This window comes from Leptodactylus fuscus, unplaced genomic scaffold, assembly GCF_031893055.1.
Source record: "Leptodactylus fuscus isolate aLepFus1 unplaced genomic scaffold, aLepFus1.hap2 HAP2_SCAFFOLD_136, whole genome shotgun sequence".
Taxonomy (NCBI): domain Eukaryota; kingdom Metazoa; phylum Chordata; class Amphibia; order Anura; family Leptodactylidae; genus Leptodactylus; species Leptodactylus fuscus.
This window is the reverse complement of record NW_027440158.1, coordinates 128482-145943: the sequence shown is the minus strand read 5'-3', so window position 1 is coordinate 145943 and position 17462 is coordinate 128482. Positions and strand designations below refer to the sequence as shown.

The 17462-nt window shown below is 58.7% G+C and overlaps 1 protein-coding gene across 2 annotated transcripts in view; it reads left to right on the top strand.

The window, feature by feature from the left end:
• Window positions 1-1032: 1032 nt before the first annotated feature.
• The window catches only part of PI4KB (phosphatidylinositol 4-kinase beta), a 25965-nt gene continuing 9535 nt past the window's right edge, over window positions 1033-17462 (top strand). For both annotated transcript variants that reach the window (XM_075261458.1, XM_075261457.1), the window contains exons 1-2: window positions 1033-1205; window positions 13244-14130. In XM_075261458.1, coding sequence (XP_075117559.1) covers window positions 13270-14130 — 861 coding nt within the window. In that variant the 5' untranslated portion in view covers window positions 1033-1205; window positions 13244-13269. The remainder of the gene's footprint in view (window positions 1206-13243; window positions 14131-17462) is intronic.

Below are 17462 nucleotides of genomic sequence, written 5' to 3'. Positions count from 1 at the left end.
GGGACATCTGGAAAACAGCTTATTGGGAGAAGAGGAGGTGAGCGCTACCACCAGTCTTGTCTCATGCCAACTGTAAAGCATCCTGAAACCATTCATGTGTGGGGTGGCTTCTCAGCCAAGGGAATCGGCTCTCTCACAGTCTGACCTAAAAACACAGCCATGAATAAAGAATGGGACCAGAATGTCCTCCAAGATCAACTTCTCCCAACCGGCCAAGAGCAGTTTGGCCATCAGCAATGCCTTCTCCAGCATGATGGAGCACCTTGCCATAAAGCAAAGGCGAGAACTAAATGGCTCAGGGAACAAAACAGAGAGATTTTGGGTCCATGGCCTGGAAACTCCCCAGATCTTAATCCCATTGAGAACTTGTGGTCAATCATCAAGAGACGGGTGGACAAACAAAAACCGACAAATTCTGAGAAAATGCAAGCATTGATTGTGCAAGAATGGACTGCTATCAGTCAGGATTTGGTCCAGAAGGTGATTGAGAGCTGCCAGGGAGAATTGCAGAGTCCTGAAGAAGAAGAAGGGGCAACACTGCAAATATTACACCGCTGCACTAACTCCTTCTAACTGTCACTATAAGCTTTTATTACTCAGAATATGATTGCAATTCTATTTCTGTATGTGATAAAAACATCTGACAAACACACAGAAACCAGAGGGAGCAGATCATGTGACAAGAGGAGATTTGTGGCAGTCTCAGAACTTCTGGCCATGACTGTAGATTCTCTATCAGGACGTCTATGGAGAGTGAGAGGAACCCACATGGGGACAGCACGGACGCCACACCCAGGCCTGCAGTGTAATGCCAGTGTAGCCCTGTAGGGGGCAGCTCACGTACAGCCTGGTCTCTCCCGTTATATGGTATGGACCGGATCACACATCACAGCTGGGTCCTCCAGCTCTCCGGCCTGTCTGGCCTCCTCCCGCCTCTCTATGGTGTTTCCATGACGTTTAATCCTCCGCTCTGACACTCGCTGGTATCTGCTGGTCGCTCTGTACAGGGGCGCGGACTCTATGGTCTAGAGGAGACGCTCTGTGCCGGGCAGCGGCTGGAGGAGCCGACACTCTATGGTGCACGCTCTAGCTCATGTTGTCAGTCTCTATGGTGTGAGGAGGAGAGCCGGGGATGGCGGAGGAAGACGCAGGGCCGGGAGCTGCGAGGACTGACAGTGCCATGGCGGAGAGCGAGTGACCGGCGGGTAAGCGGGGCGGGGGGATAGGCGTGTCACCCCAACCCGGGTGTATATAGAGAGGACTGCGCCCCCCCCAGCCCTGGTGTATATAGAGAGGACAGCGCCCCCCCCAGCCCCGGTGTATATAGAGAGGACAGCGCCCCCCCCCCAGCCCCGGTGTATATAGAGAGGACAGCGCCCCCCCCCCCCAGCCCTGGTGTATATAGAGAGGACAGCGCCCCCCCCCCCAGCCCCGGTGTATATAGAGAGGACAGCGCCCCCCCCAGCCCCGGTGTATATAGAGAGGACAGCGCCTTCCCCCCAGCCCCGGTGTATATAGAGAGGACAGCGCCCCCCCCCCCCAGCCCCCGGTGTATATAGAGAGGACAGCGCCTTCCCCCCAGCCCCGGTGTATATAGAGAGGACAGCGCCCCCCCCCCAGCCCCGGTGTATATAGAGAGGACAGCGCCTTCCCCAGCCCCGGTGTATATAGAGAGGACAGCGCCCCCCCCCCCCAGCCCTGGTGTATATAGAGAGGACTGATCTCCCCCCCCCAGCCCTGGTGTATATAGAGAGGACAGCGCCCCCCCCCCCAGCCCTGGTGTATATAGAGAGGACTGATCTCCCCCCCCCAGCCCTGGTGTATATAGAGAGGACAGCGCCCCCCCCCAGCCCTGGTGTATATAGAGAGGACAGCGCCCCCCCCCAGCCCTGGTGTATATAGAGAGGACAGCGCCCCCCCCCCCCCCCCCCAGTATATAGAGAGGACTGATCCCCCCCCCAGCCCTGGTGTATATAGAGAGGACAGCGCCCCCCCCCCCCCCCCAGTATATAGAGAGGACAGCGCCCCCCCCCCCCCAGTATATAGAGAGGACAGCGCCCCCCCCCCCCCAGTATATAGAGAGGACAGCGCCCCCCCCCCCCCCAGTATATAGAAAGGACAGCGCCCCCCCCCCCCCCCAGTATATAGAGAGGACAGCGCCCCCCCCCCCCCCAGTATATAGAGAGGACAGCGCCCCCCCCAGCCCTGGTGTATATAGTGAGGACAGCGGCCCCCCCCCAGCCCTGGTGTATATAGAGAGGACTGATCCCCCCCCCCCCCCCAGCCCCGGTGTATATAGAGAGGACAGCGCCCCCAGCCCCGGTGTATATAGAGAGGACAGCGCCCCCAGCCCCGGTGTATATAGAGAGGACAGCGCCCCCAGCCCCGGTGTATATAGAGAGGACAGCGCCCCCAGCCCCGGTGTATATAGAGAGGACAGCGCCCCCCCCCCCCCCAGCCCCGGTGTATATAGAGAGGACAGCGCCCCCCAGCCCCGGTGTATATAGAGAGGACAGCGCCCCCCCCCCAGCCCCGGTGTATATAGAGAGGACAGCGCCCCCCCCCCCCCAGCCCCGGTGTATATAGAGAGGACAGCGCCCCCCCCAGCCCCGGTGTATATAGAGAGGACAGCGCCCCCCCCAGCCCCGGTGTATATAGAGAGGACAGCGCCCCCCCCCAGCCCCGGTGTATATAGAGAGGACAGCCCCCCCCCCAGTATATAGTGAGGACAGCGCCCCCCCCCAGCCCTGGTGTATATAGAGAGGACAGCGCCCCCCCCCCCCCAGCCCTGGTGTATATAGAGAGGACAGCGCCCCCCCCCCCCCCCAGTATATAGTGAGGACAGCCCCCCCCCCCCAGTATATAGTGAGGACAGCGCCCCCCCCCCCCCCCCAGCCCTGGTGTATATAGAGAGGACAGCGCCCCCCCCCCCCAGCCCTGGTGTATATAGAGAGGACAGCGCCCCCCCCCCCAGCCCTGGTGTATATAGAGAGGACAGCGCCCCCCCCCCCAGCCCCGGTGTATATAGAGAGGACAGCGCCCCCCCCACCAGTATATAGAGAGGACAGCGCCCCCCCCCACCCCCCCCAGTATATAGAGAGGACAGCGCCCCCCCCAGCCCTGGTGTATATAGAGAGGACAGCGCCCCCCCAGCCCTGGTGTATATAGAGAGGACAGCGCCCCCCCCCCCCAGCCCTGGTGTATATAGAGAGGACAGCGCCCCCCCCCCCCCTAGCCCTGGTGTATATAGAGAGGGACAGCGCCCCCCCCCCCCCCCCCAGCCCTGGTGTATATAGAGAGGACAGCGCCCCCCCCCCAGCCCCGGTGTATATAGAGAGGACAGCGCCCCCCCCAGCCCCGGTGTATATAGAGAGGACAGCGCCCCCCCCCCCAGCCCCGGTGTATATAGAGAGGACAGCGCCCCCCCCTCAGCCCTGGTGTATATAGAGAGGACTTCGCCCCCCCCAGCCCTGGTGTATATAGAGAGGACAGCGCCCCCCCCCCCCAGTATATAGAGAGGACTGATCCCCCCCCCAGCCCTGGTGTATATAGAGAGGACAGCGCCCCCCCCCCCAGCCCTGGTGTATATAGAGAGGACAGCGCCCCCCCCCCCCCCCCCAGTATATAGAGAGGACAGCGCCCCCCCCCCCCAGTATATAGAGAGGACAGCGCCCCCCCCAGTATATAGAGAGGACAGCGCCCCCCCCCCCCCCCCAGTATATAGAGAGGACAGCGCCCCCCCCAGCCCTGGTGTATATAGAGAGGACTGATCCCCCCCCCCCCCCCCCAGCCCTGGTGTATATAGAGAGGACAGCGCCCCCCAGCCCCGGTGTATATAGAGAGGACAGCGCCCCCCCCCAGCCCCGGTGTATATAGAGAGGACAGCGCCCCCCCCAGCCCCGGTGTATATAGAGAGGACAGCGCCCCCCCCCAGCCCCGGTGTATATAGAGAGGACAGCGCCCCCCCCAGCCCCGGTGTATATAGAGAGGACAGCGCCCCCCCCAGCCCCGGTGTATATAGAGAGGACAGCGCCCCCCCCCCCCCCCCAGTATATAGTGAGGACAGCCCCCCCCCCCAGTATATAGTGAGGACAGCGCCCCCCCCCCCCCCCAGCCCTGGTGTATATAGAGAGGACAGCGCCCCCCCCCCCCCCCCCCAGCCCTGGTGTATATAGAGAGGACAGCGCCCCCCCCCCCAGCCCCGGTGTATATAGAGAGGACAGCGCCCCCCCCCCAGCCCCGGTGTATATAGAGAGGACAGCGCCCCCCCCCCAGCCCCGGTGTATATAGAGAGGACAGCGCCCCCCCCCACCAGTATATAGAGAGGACAGCGCCCCCCCCCCCCCCAGTATATAGAGAGGACAGCGCCCACCCCCCCAGCCCTGGTGTATATAGAGAGGACAGCGCCCCCCCCCCAGCCCTGGTGTATATAGAGAGGACAGCGCCCCCCCCCCCAGCCCTGGTGTATATAGAGAGGACAGCGCCCCCCCCCCCCCCCCCCCCTAGCCCTGGTGTATATAGAGAGGACAGCGCCCCCCCCCCCCTAGCCCTGGTGTATATAGAGAGGACAGCGCGCCCCCCCCCCCCCCCCCAGCCCTGGTGTATATAGAGAGGACAGCGCCCCCCCCCCCCCCCCCCCAGCCCTGGTGTATAAAGAGAGGACAGCGCCCGCCCCCAGCCCTGGTGTATATAGAGAGGACAGCGCCCCCCCCCAGCCCCGGTGTATATAGAGAGGACTGATCCCCCTACCCCCCCCCCCCAGCCCTGGTGTATATAGAGAGGACAGCGCCCCCCCCCCCCAGCCCTGGTGTATATAGAGAGGACAGCGCCCCCCCCCTTCCCCAGCCCTGGTGTATATAGAGAGGACAGCGCCCCCCCCCCCCCCCCCCAGCCCTGGTGTATATAGAGAGGACAGCGCCCCCCCCCCAGCCCTGGTGTATATAGAGAGGACAGCGCCCCCCCCCAGCCCTGGTGTATATAGAGAGGACAGCGCCCCCCCCCAGCCCTGGTGTATATAGAGAGGACAGCGCCCCCCCCCCCCCCAGCCCTGGTGTATATAGAGAGGACAGCGCCCCCCCCCCCAGCCCTGGTGTATATAGAGAGGACAGCGCCCCCCCCCCCCCCAGCCCTGGTGTATATAGAGAGGACAGCGCCCCCCCCCCCCCCCCCTAGCCCTGGTGTATATAGAGAGGACAGCGCCCCCCCCCCCCCCAGCCCTGGTGTATATAGAGAGGACAGCGCCCCCCCCCCCCCCAGCCCTGGTGTATATAGAGAGGACTGCGCCCCCCCCCAGCCCTGGTGTATATAGAGAGGACTGATCCCCCCCCACCAGCCCTGGTGTATATAGAGAGGACAGCGCCCCCCCCCCCCCCAGCCCTGGTGTATATAGAGAGGACAGCGCCCCCCCCCCCCCCAGTATATAGAGAGGACTGATTCCCCCCCCCCCCCAGCCCTGGTGTATATAGAGAGGACTGCGCCCCCCCCCCCAGCCCTGGTGTATATAGAGAGGACTGATCCCCCCCCCCCCCCCAGCCCTGGTGTATATAGAGAGGACTGATCTCCCCCCCCCCCCAGCCCTGGTGTATATAGAGAGGACTGATCCCCCCCCCCCCCCCGTCCTGGTGTATATAGAGAGGACCCCCCGGATATATAGATGTACGTTGTTGTAGTTCTCCTATAGAGGGCGATGACCCGGCCGCTCGGCACCATGTGATGGGGAAGGTGTCACATGATGGAGTCATCAGGCAGAAAAGATTGTGCAATCTCCCCAGTGCAGGAGACTGACCTCTCACCCCAAGAGCTTACACTCTACTACTGTCATGGAGGGAGGCCAGGAGCTCTAGCTGTGTGGTATTAGGGGGCTGAGCCCTGCAGTGTGCGCTCTAGCTGTGTGGTATTAGGGGGCTGAGTCCTGCAGTGTGCGCTCTAGCTGTGTGGTATTAGGGGGCTGAGCCCCGCAGTGTGCGCTCTAGCTGTGTGGTATTAGGGGGCTGAGTCTTGCAGTGTGCGCTCTAGCTGTGTGGTGTTAGGGGGCTGAGTCCTGCAGTGTGCGCTCTAGCTGTGTGGTATTAGAGGGCTGAGTCCTGCAGTGTGCGCTCTAGCTGTGTGGTCTTAGGGGGCTGAGTCCTGCAGTGTGCGCTCTAGCTGTGTGGTCTTAGGGGGCTGAGTCCTGCAGTGTGCGCTCTAGCTGTGTGGTATTAGGGGGCTGAGCCTGCAGTGTGCGCTCTAGCTGTGTGGTGTTAGGGGGCTGAGTCCTGCAGTGTGCGCTCTAGCTGTGTGGTATTAGGGGGCTGAGCCCTGCAGTGTGCGCTCTAGCTGTGTGGTATTAGGGGGCTGAGTCCTGCAGTGTGCGCTCTAGCTGTGTGGTATTAGGGGGCTGAGCCCTGCAGTGTGCTCTCTAGCTGTGTGGTATTAGGGGGCTGAGTCCTGCAGTGTGCGCTCTAGCTGTGTGGTGGAGGGGGCTGAGCCCGCAGTGTGCGCTCTAGCTGTGTGGTATTAGGGGGCTGAGTCCTGCAGTGTGCGCTCTAGCTGTGTGGTATTAGGGGGCTGAGTCCTGCAGTGTGCGCTCTAGCTGTGTGGTATTAGGGGCTGAGCCCTGCAGTGTGCGCTCTAGCTGTGTGGTAGTTAGGGGGCTGAGTCCTGCAGTGTGCGCTCTAGCTGTGTGGTATTAGGGGGCTGAGCCCTGCAGTGTGCGCTCTAGCTGTGTGGTGTTAGGGGGCTGAGTCCTGCAGTGTGCGCTCTAGCTGTGTGGTATTAGGGGGCTGAGCCTGCAGTGTGCGCTCTAGCTGTGTGGTGTTAGGGGGCTGCTGAGTCCTGCAGTGTGCGCTCTAGCTGTGTGGTATTAGGGGGCTGAGCCCTGCAGTGTGCGCTCTAGCTGTGTGGTGTTAGGGGGCTGAGTCCTGCGGTGTGCGCTCTAGCTGTGTGGTATTAGGGGGCTGAGCCCTGCACTGTGCGCTCTAGCTGTGTGGTATTAGGGGGCTGAGCCCTGCAGTGTGCGCTCTAGCTGTGTGTGGTATTAGGGGGCTGAGCCCTGCAGTGTGCGCTCTAGCTGTGTGGTATTAGGGGGCTGAGTCCTGCAGTGTGCGCTCTAGCTGTGTGGTATTAGGGGGCTGAGTCCTGCAGTGTGCGCTCTAGCTGTGTGGTATTAGGGGGCTGAGCCCTGCAGTGTGCGCTCTAGCTGTGTGGTATTAGGGGGCTGAGTCCTGCAGTGTGCGCTCTAGCTGTGTGGTATTAGGGGGGCTGAGCCCTGCAGTGTGCGCTCTAGCTGTGTGGTGGAGGGGGCTGAGCCCCGCAGTGTGCGCTCTAGCTGTGTGGTATTAGGGGGCTGAGTCCTGCAGTGTGCGCTCTAGCTGTGTGGTATTAGGGGGCTGAGCCCTGCAGTGTGCGCTCTAGCTGTGTGGTGGAGGGGGGCTGAGCCCCGCAGTGTGCGCTCTAGCTATGTGGTATTAGGGGGCTGAGTCCTGCAGTGTGCGCTCTAGCTGTGTGGTATTAGGGGGCTGAGCCCTGCAGTGTGCGCTCTAGCTGTGTGGTATTAGGGGGCTGAGTCCTGCAGTGTGCGCTCTAGCTGTGTGGTATTAGGGGGCTGAGTCCTGCAGTGTGCGCTCTAGCTGTGTGGTATTAGGGGGCTGAGCCCTGCAGTGTGCGCTCTAGCTGTGTGTGGTATTAGGGGGCTGAGCCCTGCAGTGTGCGCTCTAGCTGTGTGGTATTAGGGGGCTGAGTCCTGCAGTGTGCGCTCTAGCTGTGTGTGGTATTAGGGGGCTGAGCCCTGCAGTGTGCGCTCTAGCTGTGTGGTATTAGGGGGCTGAGCCCTGCAGTGTGCGCTCTAGCTGTGTGTGGTATTAGGGGGCTGAGCCCTGCAGTGTGCGCTCTAGCTGTGTGTGGTATTAGGGGGCTGAGCCCTGCAGTGTGCGCTCTAGCTGTGTGTGGTATTAGGGGGCTGAGTCCTGCAGTGTGCGCTCTAGCTGTGTGTGGTATTAGGGGGCTGAGCCCTGCAGTGTGCGCTCTAGCTGTGTGGTATTAGGGGGCTGAGCCCTGCAGTGTGCGCTCTAGCTGTGTGGTATTAGGGGGCTGAGCCCTGCAGTGTGCGCTCTAGCTGTGTGGTATTAGAGGGCTGAGCCCTGCAGTGTGCGCTCTAGCTGTGTGGTGTTAGGGGGCTGAGTCCTGCAGTGTGCGCTCTAGCTGTGTGGTATTAGGGGGCTGAGCCCTGCAGTGTGCGCTCTAGCTGTGTGGTATTAGGGGGCTGAGTCCTGCAGTGTGCGCTCTAGCTGTGTGGTATTAGGGGGCTGAGCCCTGCAGTGTGCGCTCTAGCTGTGTGGTTGGAGGGGGGCTGAGCCCTGCAGTGTGCGCTCTAGCTGTGTGGTATTAGGGGGCTGAGTCCTGCAGTGTGCGCTCTAGCTGTGTGGTATTAGGGGGCTGAGCCCTGCAGTGTGCGCTCTAGCTGTGTGGTGGAGGGGGGCTGAGCCCCGCAGTGTGCGCTCTAGCTGTGTGGTATTAGGGGGCTGAGTCCTGCAGTGTGCGCTCTAGCTGTGTGGTATTAGGGGGCTGAGCCCTGCAGTGTGCGCTCTAGCTGTGTGGTATTAGGGGGCTGAGTCCTGCAGTGTGCGCTCTAGCTGTGTGGTATTAGGGGGCTGAGCCCTGCAGTGTGCGCTCTAGCTGTGTGGTGTTAGGGGGCTGAGTCCTGCAGTGTGCGCTCTAGCTGTGTGGTATTAGGGGGCTGAGCCCTGCAGTGTGCGCTCTAGCTGTGTGGTATTAGGGGGCTGAGTCCTGCAGTGTGCGCTCTAGCTGGTGTGGTATTAGGGGGCTGAGCCCTGCAGTGTGCGCTCTAGCTGTGTGGTATTAGGGGGCTGAGCCCTGCAGTGTGCGCTCTAGCTGTGTGTGGTATTAGGGGGCTGAGCCCTGCAGTGTGCGCTCTAGCTGTGTGGTATTAGGGGGCTGAGTCCTGCAGTGTGCGCTCTAGCTGTGTGTGGTATTAGGGGGCTGAGTCCTGCAGTGTGCGCTCTAGCTGTGTGTGGTATTAGGGGGCTGAGTCCTGCAGTGTGCGCTCTAGCTGTGTGTGGTATTAGGGGGCTGAGTCCTGCAGTGTGCGCTCTAGCTGTGTGGTATTAGGGGGCTGAGCCCTGCAGTGTGCGCTCTAGCTGTGTGGTATTAGAGGGCTGAGCCCTGCAGTGTGCGCTCTAGCTGTGTGGTGTTAGGGGGCTGAGTCCTGCAGTGTGCGCTCTAGCTGTGTGGTATTAGGGGGCTGAGCCCTGCAGTGTGCGCTCTAGCTGTGTGGTATTAGGGGGCTGAGTCCTGCAGTGTGCGCTCTAGCTGTGTGGTATTAGGGGGCTGAGCCCTGCAGTGTGCGCTCTAGCTGTGTGGTGGAGGGGGGCTGAGCCCCGCAGTGTGCGCTCTAGCTGTGTGGTATTAGGGGGCTGAGTCCTGCAGTGTGCGCTCTAGCTGTGTGGTATTAGGGGGCTGAGCCCTGCAGTGTGCGCTCTAGCTGTGTGGTGGAGGGGGGCTGAGCCCGCAGTGTGCGCTCTAGCTGTGTGGTATTAGGGGGCTGAGTCCTGCAGTGTGCGCTCTAGCTGTGTGGTATTAGGGGGCTGAGCCCTGCAGTGTGCGCTCTAGCTGTGTGGTATTAGGGGGCTGAGTCCTGCAGTGTGCGCTCTAGCTGTGTGGTATTAGGGGGCTGAGCCCTGCAGTGTGCGCTCTAGCTGTGTGGTGTTAGGGGGCTGAGTCCTGCAGTGTGCGCTCTAGCTGTGTGGTATTAGGGGGCTGAGCCCTGCAGTGTGCGCTCTAGCTGTGTGGTATTAGGGGGCTGAGTCCTGCAGTGTGCGCTCTAGCTGTGTGTGGTATTAGGGGGCTGAGCCCTGCAGTGTGCGCTCTAGCTGTGTGGTATTAGGGGGCTGAGCCCTGCAGTGTGCGCTCTAGCTGTGTGTGGTATTAGGGGGCTGAGCCCTGCAGTGTGCGCTCTAGCTGTGTGTGGTATTAGGGGGCTGAGCCCTGCAGTGTGCGCTCTAGCTGTGTGTGGTATTAGGGGGCTGAGTCCTGCAGTGTGCGCTCTAGCTGTGTGTGGTATTAGGGGGCTGAGTCCTGCAGTGTGCGCTCTAGCTGTGTGGTATTAGGGGGCTGAGCCCTGCAGTGTGCGCTCTAGCTGTGTGGTATTAGAGGGCTGAGCCCTGCAGTGTGCGCTCTAGCTGTGTGGTGTTAGGGGGCTGAGTCCTGCAGTGTGCGCTCTAGCTGTGTGGTATTAGGGGGCTGAGCCCTGCAGTGTGCGCTCTAGCTGTGTGGTATTAGAGGGCTGAGCCCTGCAGTGTGCGCTCTAGCTGTGTGGTATTAGGGGGCTGAGTCCTGCAGTGTGCGCTCTAGCTGTGTGGTATTAGGGGGCTGAGTCCTGCAGTGTGCGCTCTAGCTGTGTGGTATTAGGGGGCTGAGTCCTGCAGTGTGCGCTCTAGCTGTGTGGTATTAGGGGGCTGAGCCCCGCAGTGTGTGCTCTAGCTGTGTGGTATTAGGGGGCTGAGTCCTGCAGTGTGCGCTCTAGCTGTGTGGTATTAGGGGGCTGAGTCCTGCAGTGTGCGCTCTAGCTGTGTGGTATTAGGGGGCTGAGTCCTGCAGTGTGCGCTCTAGCTGTGTGGTATTAGGGGGCTGAGCCCCGCAGTGTGCGCTCTAGCTGTGTGGTGGAGGGGGGCTGAGTCCTGCAGTGTGCGCTCTAGCTGTGTGGTGTTAGGGGGCTGAGTCCTGCAGTGTGCGCTCTAGCTGTGTGGTATTAGGGGGCTGAGTCCTGCAGTGTGCGCTCTAGCTGTGTGGTATTAGGGGGCTGAGTCCTGCAGTGTGCGCTCTAGCTGTGTGGTGGAGGGGGCTGAGCCCTGCAGTGTGCGCTCTAGCTGTGTGGTATTAGGGGGCTGAGCCCCGCAGCCCGCTCTCTTTGCCTGTAGCCCCTGCTGCTCCCAGGTGTAGTCACGCTGTAGACTTGTTTGACATGTTTGCTCTGGGTGACGCTGTCGTCATCACCTGGGTGCCGCAGCAGCTCGGGTGTCACTCACTTTCCATGTAACTCTACTCCTGAGCTATTGTGTGTGCAGCCCCGGCTCTCTGCACATCCACCTTGCCGTGTCTGTGGGGTATGAGGCTGTGAATCTGTGTGTGTGTGTGGGGGGGGGGGGCAGGACAGATCTGGGGGTCCTTTCTGTGTAGAGTGAGGGGTGCTCATAGCTGAGTATTAGTTGTGGAGAAGACTACATAGAGATCACTTCCATCATCCGCTCTGTCTCTCCAGGACCCCCGGGCTCCACCACAGCACACTATGATGTCACGAGAGGCCCCAGTGACTACCCCGAGGTCGTAGCATTGATTGCACGCTGTTGGGCGCTGGTGACTGTAGCATTGATGGCACGCTGAGGCTGGTGACTGTAGCATTGATGGCACGCTGTTGGGTACCAGTGACTGCCCTGTGGTTGTAGTATTGATGGCACGCTGTTGGGTACCAGTGACTATCCTGTGGTTGTAGCATTGATGGCACGCTGGTGGGTTCCGGTGACTACCCCATGGTTGTAGCATTGATGGCGCGCTGTTGGGTACCAGTGACTACCCTGTGGTTGTAGCATTGATGGCACGCTGGTGGGTTCGGGTGACTATCTCGTGGTCGTAGCATTGATGGCACACTGTTGGGTACCAGTGACTATCCTGTGGTTGTCCATTGATGGCACGCTGTTGGGTTCCGGTGACTACCCCATGGTTGTAGCATTGATGGCGCGCTGTTGGGTACCAGTGACTACCCTGTGGTTGTAGCATTGATGGCACGCTGTTGGGTTCCGGTGACTACCCTGTGGTTGTAGCATTGATGGCACGCTGTTGGGTTCCGGTGACTATCTCGTGGTTGTAGTATTGATGGCACGCTGTTGGGTTCCGGTGATCGCCCCGTGGTCGTAGCATTGATGGCACGCTGTTGGGTTCCGGTGACTATCTTGTGGTTGTAGCATTGATGGCGCGCTGTTGGGTTCCAGTGACTACCCGGTGGTCGTAGCATTGATGGCACGCTGTTGGGTTCCGGTGACCGCCCTGTGGTCGTAGCATTGATGGCACGCTGTTGGGTTCCAGTGACTATCTCGTGGTCGTAGCATTGATGGTGCGCTGTTGGGTTCCAGTGACTACCCTGTGGTTGTAGCATTGATGGCACGCTGTTGGGTTCCGGTGACCGCCCCGTGGTTGTAGCATTGATGGCGCGCTGTTGGGTTCCGGTGACTACCCCGTGGTCGTAGCATTGATGGCACGCTGTTGGGTTCCGGTGACCGCCCCGTGGTCGTAGCATTGATGGCACGCTGTTGGGTTCCAGTGACTATCTCGTGGTCGTAGCATTGATGGTGCGCTGTTGGGTTCCAGTGACTACCCTGTGGTTGTAGCATTGATGGCACGCTGTTGGGTTCCGGTGACCGCCCCGTGGTTGTAGCATTGATGGCACGCTGTTGGGTTCCGGTGACCGCCCCGTGGTTGTAGCATTGATGGCACGCTGTTGGGTACCGGTGACTATCTCGTGGTCGTAGCATTGATGGCACGCTGTTGGGTACCAGTGACTACCCTGTGGTTGTAGCATTGATGGCACGCTGTTGGGTTCCGGTGACTGCCCTGTGGTTGTAGCATTGATGGCACGCTGTTGGGTACCGGTGACTACCCCGTGGTTGTAGCATTGATGGCACGCTGTTGGGTTCCGGTGACTGCCCCGTGGTTGTAGCATTGATGGCACGCTGTTGGGTTCCGGTGACCGCCCCGTGGTTGTAGCATTGATGGCACGCTGTTGGGTTCCGGTGACCGCCCCGTGGTTGTAGCATTGATGGCACGCTGTTGGGTTCTGGTGACTATCTCGTGGTTGTAGCATTGATGGCACGCTGTTGGGTTCCGGTGACCGCCCCGTGGTTGTAGCATTGATGGCACGCTGTTGGGTTCTGGTGACTATCTCGTGGTTGTAGCATTGATGGCACACTGTTGGGTTCTGGTGACTATCTCGTGGTTGTAGCATTGATGGCACGCTGTTGGGTTCTGGTGACTATCTCGTGGTTGTAGCATTGATGGCATGCTGTTGGGTTCTGGTGACTATCTCGTGGTTGTAGCATTGATGGCACGCTGTTGGGTTCTGGTGACTATCTCGTGGTTGTAGCATTGATGGCACGCTGTTGGGTTCCGGTGACCGCCCCGTGGTTGTAGCATTGATGGCACGCTGTTGGGCACCTCCTCACTGACCACCTCTTACCTTATTCTCTATCTCTTCCAGATCTGATTGGTCAGGTGAGCTGTGAGATGGGCGACGCCATGGTAGAGCCAGCTGCAGCCAAAGCCTCCGAGCCGGCGTCCATACAGGGCAGCCCTCTGGGAGTCATTACGGAGGGGGTGGTGTCTCTGGTCATAGACCCGGACGTTGCCCAGAAGGCCTGCGAGGATGTCCTGGAGAAGGTGAAGCTCATGCACAGCGCCTCCTCTGAGAGCCTGGACAAAGCGGCGGCGGCCGAGCAGACGACCAATGGCGAGCCGAGCATCACCAGCACCAGGATCTACGAGGAGGACGAGTCTGTGACGGACATCAACAGCGTGAAGACCGCCCGGCGGAGGCAGAAGAACAACTCGGCCAAGCAGTCCTGGCTCTTGCGCCTGTTTGAGTGCAAGCTCTTTGACATTTCCATGGCAATCTCGTACCTGTACAACTCCAAGGAGCCGGGCGTGCAGGCGTACATCGGGAACCGCCTCTTCTACTTCAGGAACGAGGACGTGGACTTCTACCTGCCGCAGCTCCTCAACATGTACATACACATGGACGAGGACGTGGGGGACGCCATCAAACCGTACGTGGTGCACCGCTGCCGGCAGAGCATCAACTTCTCCCTACAGTGCGCCTGGCTCCTGGGGGCCTACTCCTCCGACATGCACATCTCCACCCAGCGCCATTCCCGGGGGACCAAGCTGCGCAAACTTATCCTGTCCGATGAGCTGAAGCCGGCTCACAAGAAGCGGGAGTTACCGCCGCTCAGCCTGGCCCCCGACACCGGCCTGTCCCCCTCCAAGAGGACCCATCAGAGGTCCAAGTCCGACGCCACCGCCAGCATCAGCCTCAGCAGTAACCTGAAGAGGACGGCGAGCAACCCCAAGGTGGAGAATGACGATGAGGTGAGGACGGGGGGTAGGCGATGGCTGCGGGAGGGGCCCGCCTGCTAATTGTAATGATGGGCCCTGGGTATATACACTGTAGGGGCCCGCCTGGTAACAATGTACAGCATACAGCTGGAGGACAATGCACCATTCATGAAGCTCTCGCTCTGTCTGTGCCAGCCGCCTCCTGCTGTATACAGTGTGCACTCAGGTCTACTCCATCTGTGGACTGTATACAGCATCCCCCACAACCCATATACTGCCCCCATATACCTCACTGCAGGTTACTACAGTTCTGGCCAAAAGTATTGGCCCCCTGCAGTCCTGTCAGATAATCCTCGCTGTCCCCCAGATAATGATTACACAGCACAGACTCTGTATATAGTATATAAGTGACACAGGGTATATACAGTATAAGTATCGCCCCCTGCAGTCCTGTCAGATAATCCTCGCTGTCCCCCAGATAATGATTACACAGCACAGACTCTTATATAGTATATAAGTGACACAGGGTATATACAGTATAAGTATCGCCCCCTGCAGTCCTGTCAGATAATCCTCGCTGTCCCCCAGATAATGATTACACAGCACAGACTCTTATATAGTATATAAGTGACACAGGGTATATACAGTATAAGTATCGCCCCCTGCAGTCCTGTCAGATAATCCTCGCTGTCCCCCAGATAATGATTACACAGCACAGACTCTTATATAGTATATAAGTGACACAGGGTATATACAGTATAAGTATCGCCCCCTGCAGTCCTGTCAGATAATCCTCGGTGCCCCCCAGATAATGATTACACAGCAGACTCTTATATAGTATATAAGTGACACAGGGTATATACAGTATAAGTATCGCCCCCTGCAGTCCTGTCAGATAATCCTCGGTGTCCCCCAGATAATGATTACACAGCACAAACTCTTTGGTAATATCTTCATTTATTTTGTTTGCAATGAGAAAACACAAAAGAGAATGAAAAAAAAGTCACATCATTGATCATTTTACACAAAACTCCAGGACTGGTGCGGACAGAAGTATTGGCGCCCTCAGCCTAATACTTGGTCGCACAACCTTTAGACACAATAACTGCGCACAACCGCTTCCGCTAACCAGCAATGAGTTTCTTACAAGGCTCTGCTGGAATCTTAGACCCTTCTTCTTTGGCTCCTGCTCGCGGTCCCCCCCTGAGATGTGAAGGGGGCCTTCTCCAAACTGCCACCAAGAGATCTCTCCCCCTCCCCCACAGGTGTTCTATGGGATTCAGGGCTGGACTCATTGCTGCCACTTTACAAGTCTCCAGGGCTTTCTCTCACCACCATTTTCTAGTGCTGACCTGAAGTGTGTTTTGGGTCCTTGTCCTGCTGGAAGAGCCCTGACCTCTGAGGGAGACCCCGCCTTCTCACACTGGGCCCTACATGATGCCGCACAATGTGTTGGTCGTCTTCAGACTTCATAATGCCATGCACACGGTCAAGCAGTCCAGTGCCAGAGGCAGCAAAGCAACCCCAAACCATCAGGGACCTCCGCCATGTCTGACTGTAGGGGGCGTCTTCTTCTCTTTTTCCTGTAATCTCTATGTTGAGGCCTTCTCCTACTTTTGTCTCCTCTGACCAGAGAACATTCTTCCAGAACGGTTCTGGCTTTCTCAGGTAAGTTTTGGCAAACTCCAGCCTGGCTTCTGTCTGTGGGTAAGAAGTGGGGTCTTCCTGGGTCTCCTCCCATACAGGCCCTTCTCATTCAGACGCTGACACTGGATAGTACGGGGGTGACACTGTTGTACCCTCGCACTGCAGGGCAGCTTGGACTTGTTTGGATGTTAGTCGCGGTTCTTTATCCGCCATCCGCACAATCTTGCGGTGAAATCTCTGGTCAATGTTTCTTTTGCGTCCACATCTCGGGAGGTTAGCCACAGCGCCATGGGCTTTACACTTCTTACTGACACTGCGCACGGTAGACACAGGAACATTCAGGTCTTTGGAGATGGACTTGTAGCCTTGAGATTGCTCAGGCTTCCTCACAATTTTGCTTCTCAAGTCCTCAGACAGTTCTTTGGTCTTCTTTCTTTTCTCCATGCTCAATGTGGTCACACAAGGACACAGGACAGAGGTGGAGTCAACTTTAATCCATTTCAACCGGCTGCAAGTGTGATTTAGTTATTGCCACCTGTTAGGTGCCTCAGGTAAGTAACAGGTGCTGTTAATTACACAAATTACAGAAGCATCACATGATTTTTCATACAGTGCCAATACTTTTGTCCACCCCCTTTTTATGTTTGCTGTGGAATTAGATCCAATTCGGCTTTGTGACAATTCTTTTTGTGGTTTTCCATTGAAGACAAATTAAATGAAGAAAATGCCAAAGAATTTGTGACTGTAATCATTATCTGGAAGAACACGAGGATTATCTGACAGAATTGCAGGGGGGCCAATACTTTTGGCCAACACTGTATGGGGATATGATGTGAGGCGGGTGATGGGCCCAGAGATGTAGTCAGGCCCAGAGGGGTGGAGGTGATCGGTTATTAGGATGATGAGGGCTCTAGTGTCTCCAGGATTGATGGATAGTCCTATAGTCTGTGCTGCAGTGAGAAGTACAGGTAAGAAATGTGGCCCCAGGTGACAGCGGAGGGTGAGGTCCCGCCCACATGTCACTTAGTTCTCCATCTGGTCTTTGCCTCTATCGCCTCTTGTAATGGCAATGACTGTATTTGTCAGGGTGGGACTGGGGGACCTGCAAGTGTGTGGTGAGAAGGGGGCCGTGTGGAGCGGGTGGGGGGGTCCAAAAGAGGGAGTTAACAGTGTATAGCTGAAGGATCTAGCGGGCTCAGTGTGTGGAGTAGGAGTATATAGGAGAGGGAGGGGGCAGCGTGCGGAGCAGGAGTATAGAGGAGGGGGCAGTGTGCGGAACAGGAGTATACAGGAGAGGGAGGGGGCAGCGTACAGAGCAGGAGTATACAGGAGGGGGCAGCGTGCAGAGCAGGAGTATAGAGGAGGGGTCAGTGTGCGGAACAGGAGTATACAGGAGAGGGAGGGGGCAGCGTACAGAGCAGGAGTATACCGGAGAGGGAGGGGGCAGCGTGCAGAGCAGGAGTATAGAGGAGGGGGCAGTGTGCGGAACAGGAGTATACAGGAGGGGCAGTGTGCGGAGCAGGAGTATACAGGAGAGGGAGGGGGCAGTGTGCGGAGCAGGAGTATACAGGAGAGGGAGGGGGCAGCGTACAGAGCAGGAGTATACAGGAGAGGGAGGGGGCAGTGTGCGGAGCAGGAGTATAGAGGAGGGGGCAGTGTGCGGAACAGGAGTATACAGGAGAGGGAGGGGGCAGCGTACAGAGCAGGAGTATACCGGA